Raw genomic sequence first — 19,363 nt, 5'->3', positions numbered from 1 at the left:
CCCCCGTCCTTTGTCAAAAAACACTACCACCATGAATCAGCAGCTCACCAAAGCATCCATTTTCTATAGGATGTACATCTTGTACCTTGCAGAATCAGTTTTTCTTTTAATTGTCAAATAGTTAAAGGCTCAGCTTCAGATCTCCACAGGCTAGATTTTATTAGCCCATGAAAATGGGCTCAGAAATCTTTAACACTGGTTTTAAACCCAGCTTTATAGAATTGTCTAGGCTGTGGTTCTCAAACTTTTCAATACAGAGACCCACTTTTTAGAATGACAATCTATCGGGGCCCCCTCCCAAAGTGATGTCATGGCAGGCAGTGAAACCATCAATTTAAGCTTCAAACCTGAGCAGTGAGCGGCCAAAGGTCCCATTACACATCATGCTAGTGCTGTTATTTTGCACAGCTTGGAATTCAAATATTCTAGCTCAGAAGTCAAAACAGAAGGCAGACTTGGATCCTTCTCCAACCATGTTGTCCTCCCCCCCCCTTTCCAGTGTCCTATCTTACCCCCTATTCAGGCCAAAGCATCATGCCTCTCTCCCACTGGGAGCCACCTTGGCCAGCAGCTCTGTGCCCTGTATTTTCAGCTGTGAATTTTCAATGGCGGCTGAGCTAGGTGCTACTCAACGCACCTGAAATTGGTCTGTGACCAAACTAGTGGGTCCTGACCCATAGTTTGAGAAATACTGGTCTAGGGTATTTTGTGGTTTGGCAAAAATGTCCCAATAAATGAATCACACAAATACTTTTGGGGGGGGGGTCGCTTATTTTACATGCAGTAAAAAAACAAACACCACAGAATTACAAAAATACAGACTTCATCACACGTGTTAGGCAGTGCAGAAATGTCTGCAGTCCCTGAAAAATAGGGTGATACAAAAAAGCAGTAAACAGCTTGGGCGCAATCCAGCTTTTCAGTCATGTCCATTTATGTTCCGTTACTTTTCAGTTGTCTTCAATGAGTTACGCATGTGTTGAGACACTCTGTCCCAATGTGTTTAAAAGACATAAAAGTGCTTCCTTGTTAGGAAGGTGCACAAAGTAGAGCTGTTGTTGTGACGGGGTTTCTTCATTGTCTAAAACTGTGTTCCACAGAGGCATTTAACTGGAATGGTTGAACGATGATCCCAAACAAAGACACTTGCCATCCATTTTAGTGAGGACCACATTCAGTGCTCCCACAAGGCCAAATTCAACTTTGTTAGAGAGGAAATAAAATACTTGTTAAACCTTTAGTGAAATGCAGACTCTAGGGCAGGGCTGTATAACTTATGATCCAACACGGAGAATGAAGCCCACTATTTGTGAGCCAAGACTCCCAGGTGCTTAATGCCTCTCGTTTTAGCAATTCCAGACAGGCACAACAGTAGAAAAGTTATTGGTGCAGGAAGAATGCATACATTCTGCTTTAGAGTAGACCAATTTAGAAATGTGACAAATATACAAAAGGCGGGTGTGCCTACAATGCAAACCTCTCCTCAAATAAAGCATCCCTAATTTGATTTATTCACAGCCCCTCTTTGAGCAGACCCAACTTGAATGAGGCCTTGTACCACACCTCCATCATTCCTTCCCATTCCCCAAGGAAAAAAAAGCCTTATTATGGGGAAGTGAGAGAAAGCAGGAGGTGGAGAGCTCCCAATAACATAGAACAGGACTTGCTAGGTCTCTTATTGGTTGCAAATAACACGTGGTGTCCCATGACCTGAAAGAAAAACTCAACATGCCATCATATCTCATCTGCCATCAAGGAGAATCTCCACAAGGCTTCCTTTCCTGTACTTATGTGAGCCCTTTGCCAGTGGGTATTTTTGGCTTGGGTGAGAAGCAGAGGCAACTGCATGGGATTTCTGCCCACAAGGCTGATTTAAGAGGAACATTCAAAAGTCTTAATTTTGTTTTTAGGGACAAGAAGGGATGAGCAACAAGGAAAGGATGAGAATTTTGTTTTCTGACAAATGCTGCAATATGACAGGTATAAGTTAATTTGCCAGACCACAAGCTGAGTGGAAAAGATTAAAGCAACCTTTTTTTACCTTTAAAAGAGTTCGACAAGAAAATACATCACTCCCATACTACTGAGCTGTTAAATGTGTGAGAGAGCTTGCATATCTCTGGAGATGTCTGTTTTCCTAATAGGGTGGTCAAAGTCATTTCAGAGTCCACTCAGACCCAAATGCTAATATACAGCAACAAAAGAGGTAGGAGATACTCTGTTCAGAGGCAAGCAAACGGATGGGGCATATCCCAAGAGGTATGCTTCAATGTATCTCACAAACCAAGCCATTTCAGTCCAACAGATAAATGGTTTTAGAAACTAGTACTATGCAAAACAGTGTTAGCAAAATCATAAAACACCACATTTTCTTGCTCAAACGTCTATAAATAGTGCCATATTACAAAAGTCTACAAAGAAGAAACTGCATGAGAACCCAGTCTTAACCTTCCCAAGGAGGCCTCTGGCTCAATGCTTTTGAACATACAAGTTACTGCTACTTCCATGTAGGCATGATTTTCAGGGCTATGCAAATCCTTTTAAAAATACTTCCAGTGCTTTCTTCAGATCTCTTGCACATGGTTTATACATTAGATTGGGACCAAATACAAATCTTTACTTCTGTAAAGATTCCCCTTAAGACTTTAGACCGCTTTAGGCATCCCCAAATCTGTACAAATATGGCTCTTGCTTAAAAAGCTCATACAGTGTATGCTTCAATTTGTCAACTCGCTCAATATTCCCTGCACAAGTTTTCAGCATTCTTAAAGGCATTTAATGTACATCTCCTCTGAGCCCCCTCCCTGCTCTTCCCTAGGAGGTGACCATTTGGCATCATGGGGCTTTCTTCTAGGCACCACACATTTGGAATGCAACAATTTGATGCTCAAAATCCTCTGAAGGAGAACCAAGACAGTATTCTTATGACAGTAATATCTTCAAAGCAGGAATGTGTAGCAGTGTCTGTTGCTGCCTGCCCTTCACATCCGTGTACAGAAGGCTGAAGATAAAAACACTCTTCACAAGATCAGAGTCATCAAAATATTCATGAAGTAGGCGAGAAGAGGAGCTAGGTCGCTCAGCTTCAACTTCTAGGTAAGCAGGGTCACATCCAGCTATACATTTGTAAAATAAACATTATGGCTTTAAGCTGTAGACGTATCAAGCCTTTTCTAGGGCTCAGGTTTCCTCTCTTTGCTGTCAAGGTAAGCCGCAGTGAAAATCAATTTGCTACTACAGAGGTTCTCTATGCTTTTTCCTTCAGAAATGGTAGCCTGCCTTCACAGCTTCAATATCAGAAATCAGCGTCCTGGCCAAGAAAATGCCAAATATCTACCAAAGAGAAGAGAGAAAAACAAATATTTAGAAGCAAGAAACTGTTTCACAATTTGGGTTTCTCCCAGAGACAATCAAAAGGGATAGAATGTGCCACCTTTGCTTTTCCAAGTTCAAGCAGCTTTGTATGACCCCAGGAGGAACCAAAATCCTTTTGTGATTGTGCTTAAATATTACAGAGTCCAGTTGTAGAAACTATTTAGCACTTGTGAAAACAATGTTACAGGACTTTTCAGTCTCAAGTGGCTTTGATTCAATCAGTTTCGTCTTGTTAAATCCCGTGAAAGGAACTGCACACAGCATCTCAGGTTGGAAAAAATTACAATGGTTTTGCCATTGAGATTGGGCAAGATTTAGGAGCTTAACTATGCGAGAAGCATTTTCCTGCCTACACCAAGAATTTATTCTTCTGCTTCCTTTCAGGGGACACAACCAAGTGGCTCAAACATAGCAGGGGAAAGGAACTAGCAGTATAGTTTTGTGGTTCCAACTTTTATCAGAACAGTGCACATAAGAAGTAACATTTAGGAGACATAACCTCATCTCCCCAATGCAATTTTTAAAACAGATGATCCAAGCAAATTAATAGCTTTTACCAAGTCTAGCCAGGGGTAGTGGTGAGGAAGAAGTCAGTGAATTTTGTGTCAGACAGTGTTTTATGAAGATTGCTTTACAAACACCTAGAGTTCTGTAACCTTTTACTCTGGGCGAAAGGGGCGTATCAATATAGTTTTATTGATGGACATGTTTGTCATGTTTTAACCAAGCCTGCACACTGCCCAATTGTGTGCTATCCTGGATTCACTGCACAAAGAACAAGATGACAATCACCAGCAGGTTAGTTAAAAAAAAAATCACTACTACACCAAGCAAATAGCCACTCACCTGCAATAATGCAATTGCGACAAAAACGCCTGCCACGATGTAAATATTTCGGGGTAGCCAGGCTTCTAATGCTGGGATGCAGCCCTTGGTGTAGATCCGCTCCTCCCAACGTGATTTTGACTACAACAGGAAAATGGGGGGAAGTTACACATGCTTTTTAAAAAATAATTTTTAAAAAAGTTTTTTTTAATTTAATTTTTTTAAAAATTCTGAACAGGAATCTGTCAGCTCTAGGCAGGGTTGCACTAAACCTAACTAAGGAAAATGGGATTCTGCAACTTGTATTAACTCCGCAAATGGAAAAAAGGAAAATTTCTAAAATGAATGCCAAGAAGCTCAGAAATCTGAATTTTGCACTCACTACTCCTTGTCTGCCCTTTTTGTCAACCGCCATGGAATTCAGCACACAGAGAATTCCAGCTATGGGCAAGATCCCTCTCCCTCTCCCTCTCCCTCTCACACACACACACACACACACACACACACACACACACAGACACACACGTGTTCATAATTGGCTAACTGCAATATCAGATGATGATCTATGGGGGCAAAAGAGCTGCCACAGAGCCAAATAGAGAATGCCAACTTAAAAAACAAAATTTTTTTGGATGGCATTGGTTCACACATCAAGCTGTCAATCCTCACAGCTGCTGGACACCAACATGAAGGGATATCAAGCTGCATATTGCAGCAAGGCTATTAGTTGGTACTACTAGTTAGGGCACAATCCTAACCCCTTATGACAGTGCTTTCCAGCACTGACATAAGGGTAATGCAGCTCTCGGGTAAGGGAACAAACATTCCCTTACTTTGCCTCCGTGAGTGACACCCAACTGCAGGATGCAGCACATGCCCCATTGGCACTGCTATGCCAGTGCTGGAAAGCACTGACATAAGGGGTTAGGATTGCGCTCTCAGAAACACACTACCCCAGTTGTATTCAATTTATGTTGCCTACCAATGGTACTGCAACATTCAGCTACCCAGGTGGCAAACCATTTAGTGCTTTAAAACAGGGGTCTCCAAACTTTTGGGCCAGAGGGCCGCATGAAATATCTGGCACAGTGCTGAGGGCCAGAAAAAAATTTAAATATAAAATTTAAATAAATAAGAGATGGAACTTAGATGAATGAATAAACGAATGAGTGGGTTCATTCACTCAGCCTCTCTGGTCCTCAGAACACCCTCCAGATGCAATCAGAACACAGCTCTGGTCATGTTCAGTCGAGTAGGCCAGAGGCTTTCAGGGGACAAGAGGCTGGCTGCGGGCCGGATAGAGGCTCGCGGCGGGCCGCATCTGGCCCCTGGGCTGGGGTTTGGAGACCCTTGCTTTAAAAGAAGGGTCACTTTCCTTTAAAGAACTGAACTGTTTGGGACTTGGAAGGCTCACCTCCTCATGTATATGCCTCCATGCCTCCCCAGATGCTCCAGTCTACATCCAAGGCCCTGCTCCAGGAGACTCTGCACCTCTGTTGTGGTGGGTGGCCTCTAGGAGCAGGGTCTTTTAAGTTGTAGTTCCAACCTCCTCCCTGTAGAGGCCTGTTTAGCTCAACATAAACATTTTTTTGTGTGCTCACTGCTATTTCTTTCGTCAAAAATGTTATGCTTTACTGATATAAGCCACCTGGAGTTGCTTTTGCAAAAAAAAAAAAAAATTAAAATGAAATCAAATATGTAAATGCTTGTGAACTAGCAGTGCATGAATTTTTTATCATGCTTGATCTACCGGAACAAAGGAAGCCAAACTGTCTACAGCTACACCAGTCGGCAGAGGTTCTCAGGTCTAGTCCTACCTGGCGATGTCAGGGACTGAACTGGGGCCTTCTGTATTCAAGGCAGGTGCTCAACCACCCCTGTGCTGAAGATCACACTCTTGTCCATAATTTGTGTCACAAATGCCCTTTTGTATCTGACACCAGAACAATAACATTTGGAGCTTCGGCCACATCAAACTACTTCCATGCAACAAGTATCAGCCACAGATTATCCAGCTGCACTCAACAGCTACAAAGAGCAGAAGGCCAGTTGGATATGAACTAGATGATCAGAAAAGGCTCAGAAAAAAATAAATTAACACTTCCATTTTAATTATATCCTTAAAGGTCAAAATGCTGATGAGGCATAGATGTAGCTAAAACCCAAACTATTATAAGCTTTGAAGGACAATGACCTACCACTGATACTATTCTAATGAACATGGTACATGAACACACGTTACACAAATATGAACATCAGAACAGCTGAAATTTGGCCTTAGAGAAGCAGCTTTATATAAGCCGAAAGACAATGTCTCCTCTCTTCCGGTTGAAATACATGCAACTGCCTTGACCATACAAAAGTATGCTTGTGATGTGTATTGAGGAAGAGCACAGTGGCTGACAGACACAAAACTCAACACAGGAAGATCTGAGAACATGGTAAAGGAACATGAGCCAATTGAGCACATTACTTGAGAAGGGTCTTGGGGGGGAAAAAATACCTCCCTGCTTTCTCCCTCACACTAAAGATTTAGAGCACAAATGAGGGACATTCTCATCCACCTCAGAAATGTGGAATCTTGGCGTCATTGTCTCCCACAGAGGTTTCCTTCTTCCGACAGAGGTTCCAAAGCCTGGGCCAAGGCTGCCAACAATCTTTTGCGGGTCATGAGACATTCAAGAATGTCACACATCCAAATTCCCAATGGACAACCACTCTTGCCAAACATTTTAGTCATCTACTGTACAAGTGAATTAAGACTTGGGAAGCTAATGGACCTGGGAATTCTCTCGGGCCAAGAGCAGATGACCAAAGTCAAGGACAGCTTAGGCCTAAATCCTAACCAGCTTTCCAGCACTGGCATAGCTGTGCCAATGGGACGTGTGCTGCATGCTGCAGTTGGGTGGCACTCACTGAAGCCTCCTCAAAGTGCGGGAACGCTTGTTCCCTTACCTCATAGCTGCATTGCCCTTATGTCAATGCTGGAAAATGGGTTAGAATTGTGCCCTGAGATAGCTAACCGTTTCCTGCATGATTCTGGAAAAGGTCTGAATAGGACCCTTGACACAGCTGCAGATACAGACAGTTTGTGCCTCTTCTTCCAGTTGTTCACAAACACACCTGGAAGTGGCATTGCCTGATACTTCTTTTTGCTATTCAGCTGGCCCAGCTGAAGCCACTAAGGCCAACAAAGTCAGGGAAAGTTATATGAGAAAAACATTAAGAATGAAAGTGCTCACCATATTTCGGACATCATAGCCACACTGCGTGTTCACAACCTTTTGCTGAACAGAGAAACAAACAGTGAAAGATTTAGTGTACTCTTATCAACCACAAAAGGATTTATACGTATTTCCTATTAACACAGAATCCTGATTTGAAAAGTCTTTTGTCGGAAGTGGCATTCATTCAAGACTTGAAAAGAACTTTAAAAACGCACTCACACTGTTCAGGAAGCACTTCCCTTCCCACCCCACTGTATTAATATAGAACTTAAAAAAGCAAGGAAATAGCTCACAGCAGGATCTGCGATGCAGCAGGAAAAGGGGACCCCACACCTCTCACGGCTTTTACTAAGGCTGCTGCAGTTGAAATATATATTATGGTCCCAGTCGCTTGGATGTTGAGCACCACAGCAATGGTTCTGGAAGAGATAAATCACTCTGTTACAGTAAGGCTACACTACAGCATTCAGTGCTACCAGCAACTCCCCAAGATGGGAATCTTAACTAGCAAATCTGTATTACAAAAGGAAATACATGCCAAGGAGTTGATGTTAGACGTCAGAGTTAGACATCTAGCATTCCTAGCACATCCAGACCACAAAAATACTCTGATTTTCTGGTTCATTTGGTTCAGCAGTTGGTGGGAGAGATCTACAGACCAAGAGACAAAGTACATAGTCAGCATCCTCCCATTATCTACCTGTTGCTGGGCACCAGACAGGAAATTGGGTGTTTGACCACACTACATATGTTTCCTGCACATACAAAACAAGCACAACATGTATAAGCTGCTAGTCTACAATTTCCTCCTCAGCATGCTAGCTGAGTGTGTAAGCACTCAAGCAGCACAGCCATAAATGTCGCCATTCTTGTTGGCATCCTTCAGTCTCAGAAGACTATGGTATCGTGCTCTGAATGGTGGTTCTGGAACAGTGTCCTCTCCAGTGCATGAAGCCTGGGTAAAGTAGGTATGGAGGATAGGCTGTTACCCATGCAGCAAATCCCCCCTCTCCACGTCGCTGAAATGGTCCAATGGAAAGGCAGAGGCCAATACGGTTGGTTCCAGCGGCGTCGCAGGAGTTGCCAGAACGTGACTGTGTTCAGCCAAGAACTGCCTCAGGGACTCCGGCTCCGGATTTTGCCTCGAGGTTGACTCCTGAAGCCTTTTCCATAACTGGATGTAGCCACAAGGCAGCGGAGGTTTGGGATCAGAGTTTTCCTTCTCTCAGATGAGCTGCCTTCCCAGGCTGACGAGTCCCATCTACCCGGTGGCTGTTTAGTCGCCTCTTACGACAAGTATAGCCAAACTGAGGGCCTATTCTTATCTGTTGCCATGGGAGTCTGCTAATCATGTAGCTTGGCTCTGAATGTAGTGTTATTTTAAACAGAATGCTCATAAGTTACTATTTCATTGCACTTGCATTCCACCATTCTTCCAAGTGACATAAGTGGGTTACCCTATTTTTTCCCTTCTTGTGAGATAAGATATCTGGGCTGGTCACTACCTTCCAATTCAAGATCACCTACAGAGCTTCATGGTCAAGTGTGAACTTCCTCTAACTACTACTCCACACTGACTTTCAAAACTGGATTTTAGACAATGTACAGCATCTCTCACATCTCACAGATAGAGGCTACCACAAGATTTGAGCCAGCTACCACAGTAATAAAGTGTGACTGAGGACCTGCCACAAAGGTTGAGGCTCTATGCAGGGATCATCAGGTCAGACAAATCCACAGTCTGCAAAATCGCGTGCAATATACTCCACAGAAACCACTGACGGCACAAAATAAAATAGCAGGAATGTCTAGCCTTCAAAAGACAGTGAAATTTTTGCACCCTCTTTGACCATAAGTCTTTCCTTTGTGGCCTTCAGTCACCTGTATCCAAGCCTCTCTTCCCTTCACTATTGCTTTCACAATTGTGAAACCATAGACATGCAGCTCAGCGTCAAGAACCAACTTTTCTGGAAACTTTTCTTGGTGTCAAGAACCAACTTTTCTGGAAAGCTGAGCGCTTTCCACATGCGCTGCCTCCGACGCATCCTCGGCATCACCTGGCAGGACAAAGTTCCAAATAACACAGTCCTGGAACGTGCTGGAATCCCTAGCATGTATTCACTGCTGAAACAGAGACGCCTGCGTTGGCTCGGTCATGTCGTGAGAATGGATGATGGCCGGATCCCAAAGGATCTCCTCTATGGAGAACTTGTGCAAGGAAAGCGCCCTACAGGTAGACCACAGCTGCGATACAAGGACATCTGCAAGAGGGATCTGAAGGCCTTAGGGATGGACCTCAACAAGTGGGAAACCCTGGCCTCTGAGCGGCCCGCTTGGAGGCAGGCTGTGCAGCATGGCCTTTCCCAGTTTGAAGAGACACTTGGCCAACAGTCTGAGGCAAAGAGGCAAAGAAGGAAGGCCCATAGCCAGGGAGACAGAACAGGGACAGACTGCACTTGCTCCCGGTGTGGAAGGGATTGTCACTCCCGGATTGGCCTTTTCAGCCACACTAGACGCTGTGCCAGAACCACCTTTCAGAGCGCGATACCATAGTCTTTCGAGACTGAAGGTTGCCAATACAAGACATGCAGCTGAAGTACATACCAATGTCTGCAGTGAATCTATGAGGTTCTGCAGGTCAATATCATCCCGGTAAAACTTAATGTTGTTCTTGAAGAATGTCTCCACCCGGTCCCTCACCCAATCCTGGAACAAGAAAGCCAGCGCAGCAGCTGTCATCTCCAGGATGAAGATAAGCACAATTGTGCCACAGAACTGCAAGATAGAGAAGCAAGGAACACAATTTTGAGAAGAGAAATGAGAGAAATGAGAAGAGAAATTAGTGCAATATGTGTTTAAGAGTACTAGGTCAGTGGCTTTCAAACTGTATTCCAGTGAATCTTGGAGCTCCTCAGAAGTTCATCAGTGAGAAGATTATTGAAAATCTTCCATGATTCCCTGCAAGATCTTGCAGGGAAACTGGATAGCAGTCTGCCCCCTCACTACTGGTCTCTGAAACACAAGGACTGGGTCGGGGGATGACATTGGGTGCACTCTAAAGCAAAGGTCAAAATTCGTATAGGATGACAGACCTGAGTGAATTCTAGACTATGCCCCAGAAGTCTCCACAAGCAGTTGTAGTTCAGCAGGCAAGCTAATGTGGAAACTGACTCCCATAAGGTAGCAAGTTTGAAAGCTTTTCATTTAGAGAGTTTGAACATAAATCTGAGTCAAGGAAAAAACACAGGGTCCAGAAAAAGTTGCAGTGAAAGACCTGTATATTCTTGCTTGGTTGTAGCAATTTGTGAAATATATTAGAACATAGTGCCGTAATTCTCTGTACTTGACAAACAAACAAGCAAGCCAGGCAGAGAAAATGAGATCTTCCAAAATATTAGACTTGGAAAATAAAAGTAGCACATTTTTGTTGTAACCCATGTATCAAAATGGAGCAGGAGAAAAAATGATTTTAAAAAATTAAACATTTTCAAAAAAATTTATATAAGTTCTCAGAGTTGCATGACTTCCTCTAGATCAGAGGTGTCCAAAGTTTTTGGCAGGAGGGCCATATCATCTCTCTGACACTGTGTCGGGGGCTGGGGGGAAAAAAGAATTTATTTACATTTAAAAATTTGAATAAATTTACATAAATGAATATATTAAAGATGAACTTATATGAATGAATGACGGTCTTGCAATAGCTCAAGGCCTATAAAAGGCCTTGCACAAAGCAAGGCTGGCCTTTCCTTCACTGCCACTGCTGCGTCACAGACGTGACACAGCAAGCAGTGGAGGGAGCCCTCATCCCACAGCTCACGTGAGAGGTCAAACAGTCACCCTCACGCTGAAAGCAGTTGCATCGTGCCAGTGCGGGCTCCAACAAATCTCCGCAGGGCCAGAGGCTCATTGGAGACTGGGGGCTCTCTGAGGGCCGCACTGGGAGTCCTCGAGGGCCGCAAGTGGCCCCAGGGCCGGAGTTTGGGCACCCCTGCTCTAGATAACTCCAATATTAAATCCAATGTGTTGTTGACAAGATTTATATTTTGCATTTTTTTACTTTTCATAAGACATGAAACACACACACACACACACACACACACACACACACACACACACATCAATAAAGGGGGGGTAGGTTTTTAACTTTTCCCTCTATCATGAGATCAGCTAAGATTCCCCCCATGCCTATAGGAGTTTTAAAACTGTATCATTTACTTTACTCAGAAGTAAGCCCATTGTGTTCAGTAAGACTAAAAACCTATCTTGCTTACCAGAAACAAACACTTTTACTCATGCCACACCACCTTCTATTTGTCAGGGAAAGGCTTAAAGCCTCCTTTCCCCTGTACCACAGTTCCAATTAAATTGCCACACACTCCCTTTCTCCACTGAAAGCAAGTACTGGGGGTAGCTGATCACATGGTAAACATATTATCTATCTTAAATCAGATGTACTTTCTCAAGTGTGTTGGTAGTGATGTTTCATTTGCTGCATTCTTGAGGCACATATTTTTGTGATAGAGACAATGTGAGCAAAAACAACTTCCGCCATACTTTAAAATGAATGCCTTTTCGTCCAAAGATCTATAATCTGTCCTATATTTTTTATTCTGGATTCAATCCTATGTTCTCTGTACAACAATAAATCCACACCCTGTCATTTCAAGAATAAATTCTTTTCACTGTTTCATAACGGCTTGGTGCAACCATTAGATGTGCAGAAAAACTACATCTAAGCACAAAATTCCAGCGAGTCCATTGGCTAGCCCAAAGCATAGGCCAATACCAAGTAGAATGCGTGATCTCATCTATAGAGGACTCTGTACTGTGCTCCTTGAAAGGTTAAGAGCAGATGAATAAACTCAATTTTGAGCTTATTTCACAGAGTGTTTAAAAGCAGAGCAGGGCTGTCTAATATTTCTTGGTTGGTCAATCTCCTTAACTGATAAGTCATCCAAATAAAATGAATTTGCAAACTCTGGTTTTTATTGTAGGTGGTGATGGCTTTATTCACATATAAAATGAGGAATTTCAAAACCTGTATATAATCAACGTCTCGCATACCTTCCTCGATACTACTATTAAAAAAAGATGTGAGGTATAAGATGTACAATAGTAAACATTTCTCACATTCATTGTTAGAAAGGCCATCCTTGGTTGGTTGGCAACCTTCAGTCTCGAAAGACTATGGTATAAGCCTACAGCACCTGGTATTCCCAAGCGGTCTCCCATCCAGGTACTAACCAGGCCTGACCCTGCTTAGCTTCCGAGATCAGACAAGATTGGGCATGTGCAGGGTAACAGTTGCTGCTCCTTAGTTGCTGCCATCCTTAATATTTCTTTTTCATTACCCTCACACTCACTTTACAAAATGAACAAGCACATCCCAACTTGCCACCCAGCAGGTACAACTGGCCACTGCTTGTAGAACACCAGTCTGTGAAAGCATCCCAAATCGCATCAATTTATTTGATCAGTTCATCACCTGTTCTGCTAGCTTACTGACTTGCATCGTGGAATCCAACCTGTCCTTGTCCCCAAGCAACAAGACACTTAAGAGTCCACAAGCCAGTTACTTACGAATTTCAGAAGGCAGATGTTCTCACGTATGGCTCCAACACAGCCAGCAAACCCCAGAATGAACATCACCCCTCCAACAAACAAGACAAGGAACACGGGGTCAAAGCCATGGACACGGGTCATTTTGGATAAGTCAGACAACACACCCTGAAAAAGAATGAAGATGAAGCAATTATGGGGATGCTCGACTTGCACTAATTAGTTATCTCTTTGAATTTCTCCGTATTCTCCTGCTGCTAAATGATACCTTCTCTTACACTCAAAAGCAGAGCTATGCATATGACAGAATTCCAGAGAAAAAAAAACAAAAGTGTAGTACGCAGCAGTAAGTTCAGCATAGTTTCCTGAAAACCTCAGCTCCCATTTACAAAAACAAGCAAGTTTCTAGCCATTATAGCAGCAAAAATAAAATGAGAAAGCATACTGTAATCTCGGATGCCAGAGAAATGGTTGAATAGGAATTTTTCCAGGCTTTGGGGTGGGACTTCAGGGCCCTTGTTCTTCCAATGAATTGTGCAAAATACAGCAATTGTGAAAAATTGCACAACCTGCATAAATTATATTGGTTGAAGAACTCTTGACATGGAATCCTGACATTTAGCACAGACTACACACCATCTGCTCATAAGCCATATATTTTAAAGATTTTTATCCTTCGTTTTCATCAGAGAATTCAGATAGCAGCATAAAAATACAAAGTAATAAAGGCAATATAAAAAAGACAACAATATGATCTACAGTCAGAATAGATTGTCAGCTTTACAAAAAATGGATCCTTTGACAGGAATGTCTGAATGCATCGAGAGCCCAGTACAATTCTATCGGGGGGGGGGGAGAAAGGAACGGACTTGGGTTTTTATTTTACTTCTTTCGTAGCAGAGGTAGTTTCTACAAATTTCAGGCAGGCAACTGCTGGATATTGCAAGGAGAAGAACTGCAAAAACCATCAAGTTTAAGGGCCACTCCATACATAAAACATCTAAGGTGCACACTTAAGATGCTGTATATACCTAAACACAAAAACATGAAGAATGCAGCCAGCATGTGTTCGAAAAAAACCACATTGCATACAGATACACAAGCCAGGAGTGGCTACAGTCCCCCAACAAGTATAAGCGCAAGTGACAAACCTCTGTTTTCTATTCTGTAATGTGTGAAATCTCCCCCCCCCCATATATATATCAATTCTGCCAGCCAAAACAGGCCTCCACTAGATGGCTCTAACAAGCTGAGCAATGTGACATGGATTTTATTTCTGCTATGAAATAGGAAACATTTGTTAGCATTACTGTAAGCAGCAATTTCAGCATATGGAAAAATAAGAGTCTTGCAGTGGATGAAGTGGCTACCATGGCCACCACATTAACAAGTTTCTTTTTTTTAAAATCTGACAGACAGAGGGCTTTGTTTGCTTTTAGATTCCTAAATGCTTATAGTGCACCTTAAAATGTTTTAGGTGTTCAGGTTGTTCCATTCAGACACCTGCTCTCAAATATCCTTCAGAAACTTAAGGGGAAAAGTAAATTACAGCACTTATGTGCAATGGGAGGAACTTATAATAAAAGCCAATAGGATGGCAGTCATGTTCTACATCAACAACATCTAAAGATGAATTGCTCCGTGGGTACAGTATTTATCAAGGAGCTTTCCTGGCATAAGCCCCAGATTCGCTTTTAAATCATGTTGCCAGCTAACAAAACAAGAGAAAGGGAAGTAGCCTTATCCATCCAAAGTGAAACCAAAAATGCAAACTAGAATTCAGTAGCAAGGCAAATTTTAAAAGTTGGTTTCAAAACGAGAAGAATTCTTTTTGAACACACACTGAGAGTGGGAGAGCAGAAGGAACACACTTATACAAAACACTAGCAGAGAAGTCTGTGCAGTGCAAGATTCAGTACATTTTATCACAGTTCTCATGCTTCTGCTTGGGCAAACAGATCATGATATTTGATTTAGCTTCACTGATTCCATGCAGCGTGAGGTTTACAGCACACTCCCATATGCAGAAGGCACCTTTGGATCCAACACAGCATTTATTACCAAGACATATGTAATGTAGAATTATGTACATCTGAAGCTCTTGGAGACAAGTCATAGAGATAAATGTGGCACAAGTCTTATCTGGCAGACAGCCCAACCCTATGCTGCCCGGAGTGCAGAGCTGCCGCGGTGCCAAAAACAGCTGCAGTGGCATCTTAAGCACTAACTGGGCAGCAACGGCGGCATCTCCAGAGAAAGGGAATTTTGTCCCCTTCCCTCAGGTAAGGCAAGTGGCCCCTCAATGGATCTACTTGATTCTGCAGCAACCCTTGGGCTGCCATAGAATCAAGAGCATCTGTGTCACGCTCATGGCCCAGCACAAAGGCTCTGGATGCTACCCTGCTCCCTCCCCTGGTACACCACCTCCCCACCTCCCCCCTCATTTCCACAGCCCAACAGTCTGTGCGCAACCGCCAAGCAGTAGAGCGCTGGCGACCCACCAGCAAACATGCTTTACGGCACGTTTGCGGCACTCACCACCAGCGGCGTAAGCTCAGGATTGGGATCTGAGATAACTGTAGGGTTAGGGTTAGGGTAGAGAGCAGAAAAAGGCACTTTTGACACTACACCCCTCATCCATATGGCTCCACTGTGCCAGTGCAGCTTAGGATAGGAAAAATATCATGAGGGTATGATCCACAAGTGAATTAGCAGCTGAGATTAAGGTGGGGAAATGGCACAACTTCCATGCTTGAAGCTAAAATATTTGAAAAGGGCCTCTCTCTTTCTTCCCAGTTTCCCATTCAGGAGATGTGGAGCCTAACAAGATGAGACATTTACTAATTGCTTAGCACTGGCATCAATGGGAGCTTTCTGTCCAAGATAAAGCAGCAGCAGATTCAGTCAACACAGTCAATTTTCTTACCTTTTCACTCCAGGCCCAAAGACCAACTCCAAGAAAAGCAACTCCAGCTAACTAAGTGGGGAAAAAATGCAAATGTATTACTCACTGCAAAGCATTGTTTAGTCATCACTATGATGCAATAAGTACATAAAGTTCTGTCCCCTCCCATTAGGAAGTCACGTGATCAGGAAAGGATCTTGGGACACAGATGGGCATATAAGTGCCACACCAGATGGCACTGTTACAACTGTATGATGCACAGCAGCGCACATGCACATGCATACAGAGTGCTCTACAGAACACACTGGGCTTCATCGTGACTCTAAACATCGCAAAGTGTTTCTCTGGAGGTGGTCAAATCAAGATGAAATAGGGATGAACTAAATCAGATAAACTGGTAGGGAGAAGAAAACACTGTTACCTGCACACTGAATTTCTGGGACTTGTTTATGCTTATCTTAGAACTGATCAGTGTTCTGTTTTCCTTCTTACAAAAACCAACATGATCCTTTGACTGAGACAATATTCATCTAGATTTCCTCTCACACAAATGTGTGTTTCACCCTCCTGTCTCTGCAAAAGCAGTTTGTTCTGAGCTCCCAACAGTTAACTCAGCTGGGTGCCATTTCTGCTTGTTGACTATTACCCAGCATGAGACCAAAGGGCAAACATTCAAACATCTTCACAGGAGAAATGCTTTGATGTACTCAGAACAAACAAAAACACACTCTTATTCCAAGTCATGCAGGCTGGAAGGCAGGATACAATATACTGTTTCAGTTGAAATGTCATTGTGGAACTGGAAGAGGATGTGATCAACTAATTCCTTCCTCTACGTATATTAGATTCCACCTTAAAGTTCCCATAGGCCTCTTTGATCCAAGCATGACCAGGTGACCCTTCGCTGCCCTTTAACAACTTGGTCTCATCTGTTCCTGTCTACTACACATTTGTCAGCTCTGAAAAAAAAAAACATGTCTGCTGGTAGAAACAGAGAAAGCTGATATTTTTGAATTGGATTTGAGTGTCCTTGAACACTCATACAAGGTACAAGAACTTTTGAGTCCATGTTCTCGCCCCAGTCTTCACACATCAGTTGGAAGACCATGAAAAAGGTAAAGAAAGAAGTTCATCTTCCAGGCTCAATTTCCACCACTAAAGGATCTTTTCAGCGGCAATGGAAAAATTCTCACTGTTTCATGGTTCCATAGTTAACTTCAACCATATTAACCATTAACTTCAACTGCACCCATGCATGAGGACTATTAGGCAGCAATCTCAATGTAGTACATCCCAGGATCTTCCAACCAGCAAACAGCTAAAAAAAAAAAATAGTACTGTTTGCAGAGTATGGCTTTCCTGTTAAAAATCATCACCTTCAGAAAAAGCTTACTGGTAAAAGCACCACACATCTTCTACTGTACTTAATCGTCCTCATTTGTACACCACAACTTGCATTTGTGCCTATTCCTAAGGTAAAACAAAGTTAATCTTAATGCTATTTTAAAAAACTGTTTTGGCTTCTGGAAAACTCTGAGCTGTTCGTGTCTCCAAACAGGCACCGAAGGGCAAGGTGCGAGTTTCTGAGAATGCAGAGGAGGGAAAGAATTCTCAACAATCTTAAAAATGTATCAGTTTGGTGTTCCTGATAAAGATGGAAGTCTATAAGTCTGACTAAATCATTATAACCCTAATTGCTTTTGTGGGGTGGGGGAGAACAGCTAAGGTGAACAAATTAATGGGAAGATGCAGTACTTTGTTGTAGATCCTCTTACAAGACCTCTTACAAGGTCTTACATTATAACCCTAATTGCTTTTGTGGGGTGGGGGAGAACAGCTAAGGTGAACAAATTAATGGGAAGATGCAGTACTTTGTTGTAGATCCTCTTACAAGACCTCTTACAAGGTCTTACATTCAAGTTTTAGACACACATAGACCTCTTACAAGGTCTTACATTCAAGTTTTAGACACACATAGGTTGCTTTCCTTTGTAAACCATCTTTGCCCGCAGAGGTGCACCCAAGCGCGATTTTATACTTCGTAACAGTTTGATCACTCAGCCAGCTCAGTTACTACTGCTACATAAACCCATTAATCACATTCTATTGAATGGAGGTGTCTGAGTGCCTATCATCTGGTACATAACAGGTACATTTCTGCATACTCAGGAGACTCCAACTATAAGCAGATATGTTTGTAAATTTAAAAGTTTCTGGTCACCCCTAAAAAGACTGGGTTTGATGATGTCACTTTCGGCCATGACATCACTTCCAGATTAATGACATCACTTCCAGTGGGTCCTGACAGATTATCATTCTAAAAAGCGCTAATGGGTTTGAGAACCACTGTGATAGAGGAGAAAGAGCAGATTAAAACCGAAAGAACAGTGGGAAGGAGAAGAAGTGGGAAGGGAAGAGGAAAGAAGAAGCTTCAAGCACCGATTTCAACTAGCACCTGGTTACAAAACTAGCACCTGCCATGGATGCACATTGTAAGAGCGACCCAGTGTGAGAATATTTCTTCTCCAAGTACAAAAGGTGTCACAGTGAAATAAAGTGTTAACAGTGAAGTATTCGGTGAAATAAAGAGATGCACAGTCTAGTTGTCAGACTAGAAACATTAAAATCAATGTACGATGCCTCGCAAGACGAATGCCTCGCGCAACGATAAACTCGCAAGACGAAAGCGTTTTGCGATCTTTTTGGTGACTCGCAAGACGAATTTTTCTATGGCCATGCTTCACAAGATGAATTTTTTTTCCTTTTTTTGTTTTTTGTTTTGGTTTGTTTTAAATCGCGCTTCACAAAACGAAAATTTCGCAATACGATACGACTCACGGAACGAATTAATTTCATCTTGTGAGGCATCACTGTATCTTTGTATTGTAATTACTATGCAGTTTAATTAACTATCAATAAGTGGATTTTTTAAAATTCAAAAATCAGTCTTTGTTTGCCCTTGGTGATTGAAATCAATCTATTGTGGACTCTTACTGATAGGGACCCCCAGGGATTAAACTGCATTGCTACACACAGAGGCATACATTTCACCACACTTTATAGAGTGACATAAAAAACATGACCCAGGATTGCTTAACTGAGATAGAAACAGCCTTCATTTGTAATGACAGAGATCACCAGGGTAGGAAGCTTATTTGTCTGCTTCCATGGTGCCCCCCCCAATGGACTTTCTTACTCTCCACCCAGGGCAAATGGGGACATTCACTTCTATGACAGAGAGTGAAGTGCTGCACTGTACAATATCAACACAACATAGACAAAATCTGTCCTCCATTCCAGACGCTCAAAAGCCCTCACTCTTGCAAGGGTTGCAATTGGTTTACCAAGGACCAGGCAGGCAATCAGCGCCCCTGCTCTTTCAGCAGTTTTGCCATATGCACTTTCTCTGTCCATATTCATCCCATAGGCATTTTGCTGGTGTTCAAACACCACTCTTTTCAGCCAAAAGTCC

General features: G+C 42.7%; 1 protein-coding gene across 2 annotated transcripts in view; it reads right to left on the bottom strand.

Moving 5' to 3' along the window:
• Positions 1 to 2,016: 2,016 nt before the first annotated feature.
• Positions 2,017 to 19,363, bottom strand: part of TSPAN14 (tetraspanin 14) — a 48,100-nt gene continuing 30,753 nt past the window's right edge. For both annotated transcript variants that reach the window (XM_066620860.1, XM_066620859.1), the window contains 7 exons: positions 15,913 to 15,963; positions 13,008 to 13,154; positions 10,032 to 10,202; positions 7,721 to 7,846; positions 7,443 to 7,487; positions 4,222 to 4,341; positions 2,017 to 3,333 (listed from right to left, as the gene is read on the bottom strand). In XM_066620860.1, coding sequence (XP_066476957.1) covers positions 3,262 to 3,333; positions 4,222 to 4,341; positions 7,443 to 7,487; positions 7,721 to 7,846; positions 10,032 to 10,202; positions 13,008 to 13,154; positions 15,913 to 15,963 — 732 coding nt within the window. In that variant the 3' untranslated portion in view covers positions 2,017 to 3,261. The remainder of the gene's footprint in view (positions 3,334 to 4,221; positions 4,342 to 7,442; positions 7,488 to 7,720; positions 7,847 to 10,031; positions 10,203 to 13,007; positions 13,155 to 15,912; positions 15,964 to 19,363) is intronic.

Source organism: Tiliqua scincoides, chromosome 3 (assembly GCF_035046505.1).
Source record: "Tiliqua scincoides isolate rTilSci1 chromosome 3, rTilSci1.hap2, whole genome shotgun sequence".
Classification (NCBI taxonomy): Eukaryota; Metazoa; Chordata; class Lepidosauria; order Squamata; family Scincidae; genus Tiliqua; species Tiliqua scincoides.
This window is presented reverse-complemented; position numbering and strand designations above follow the sequence as displayed.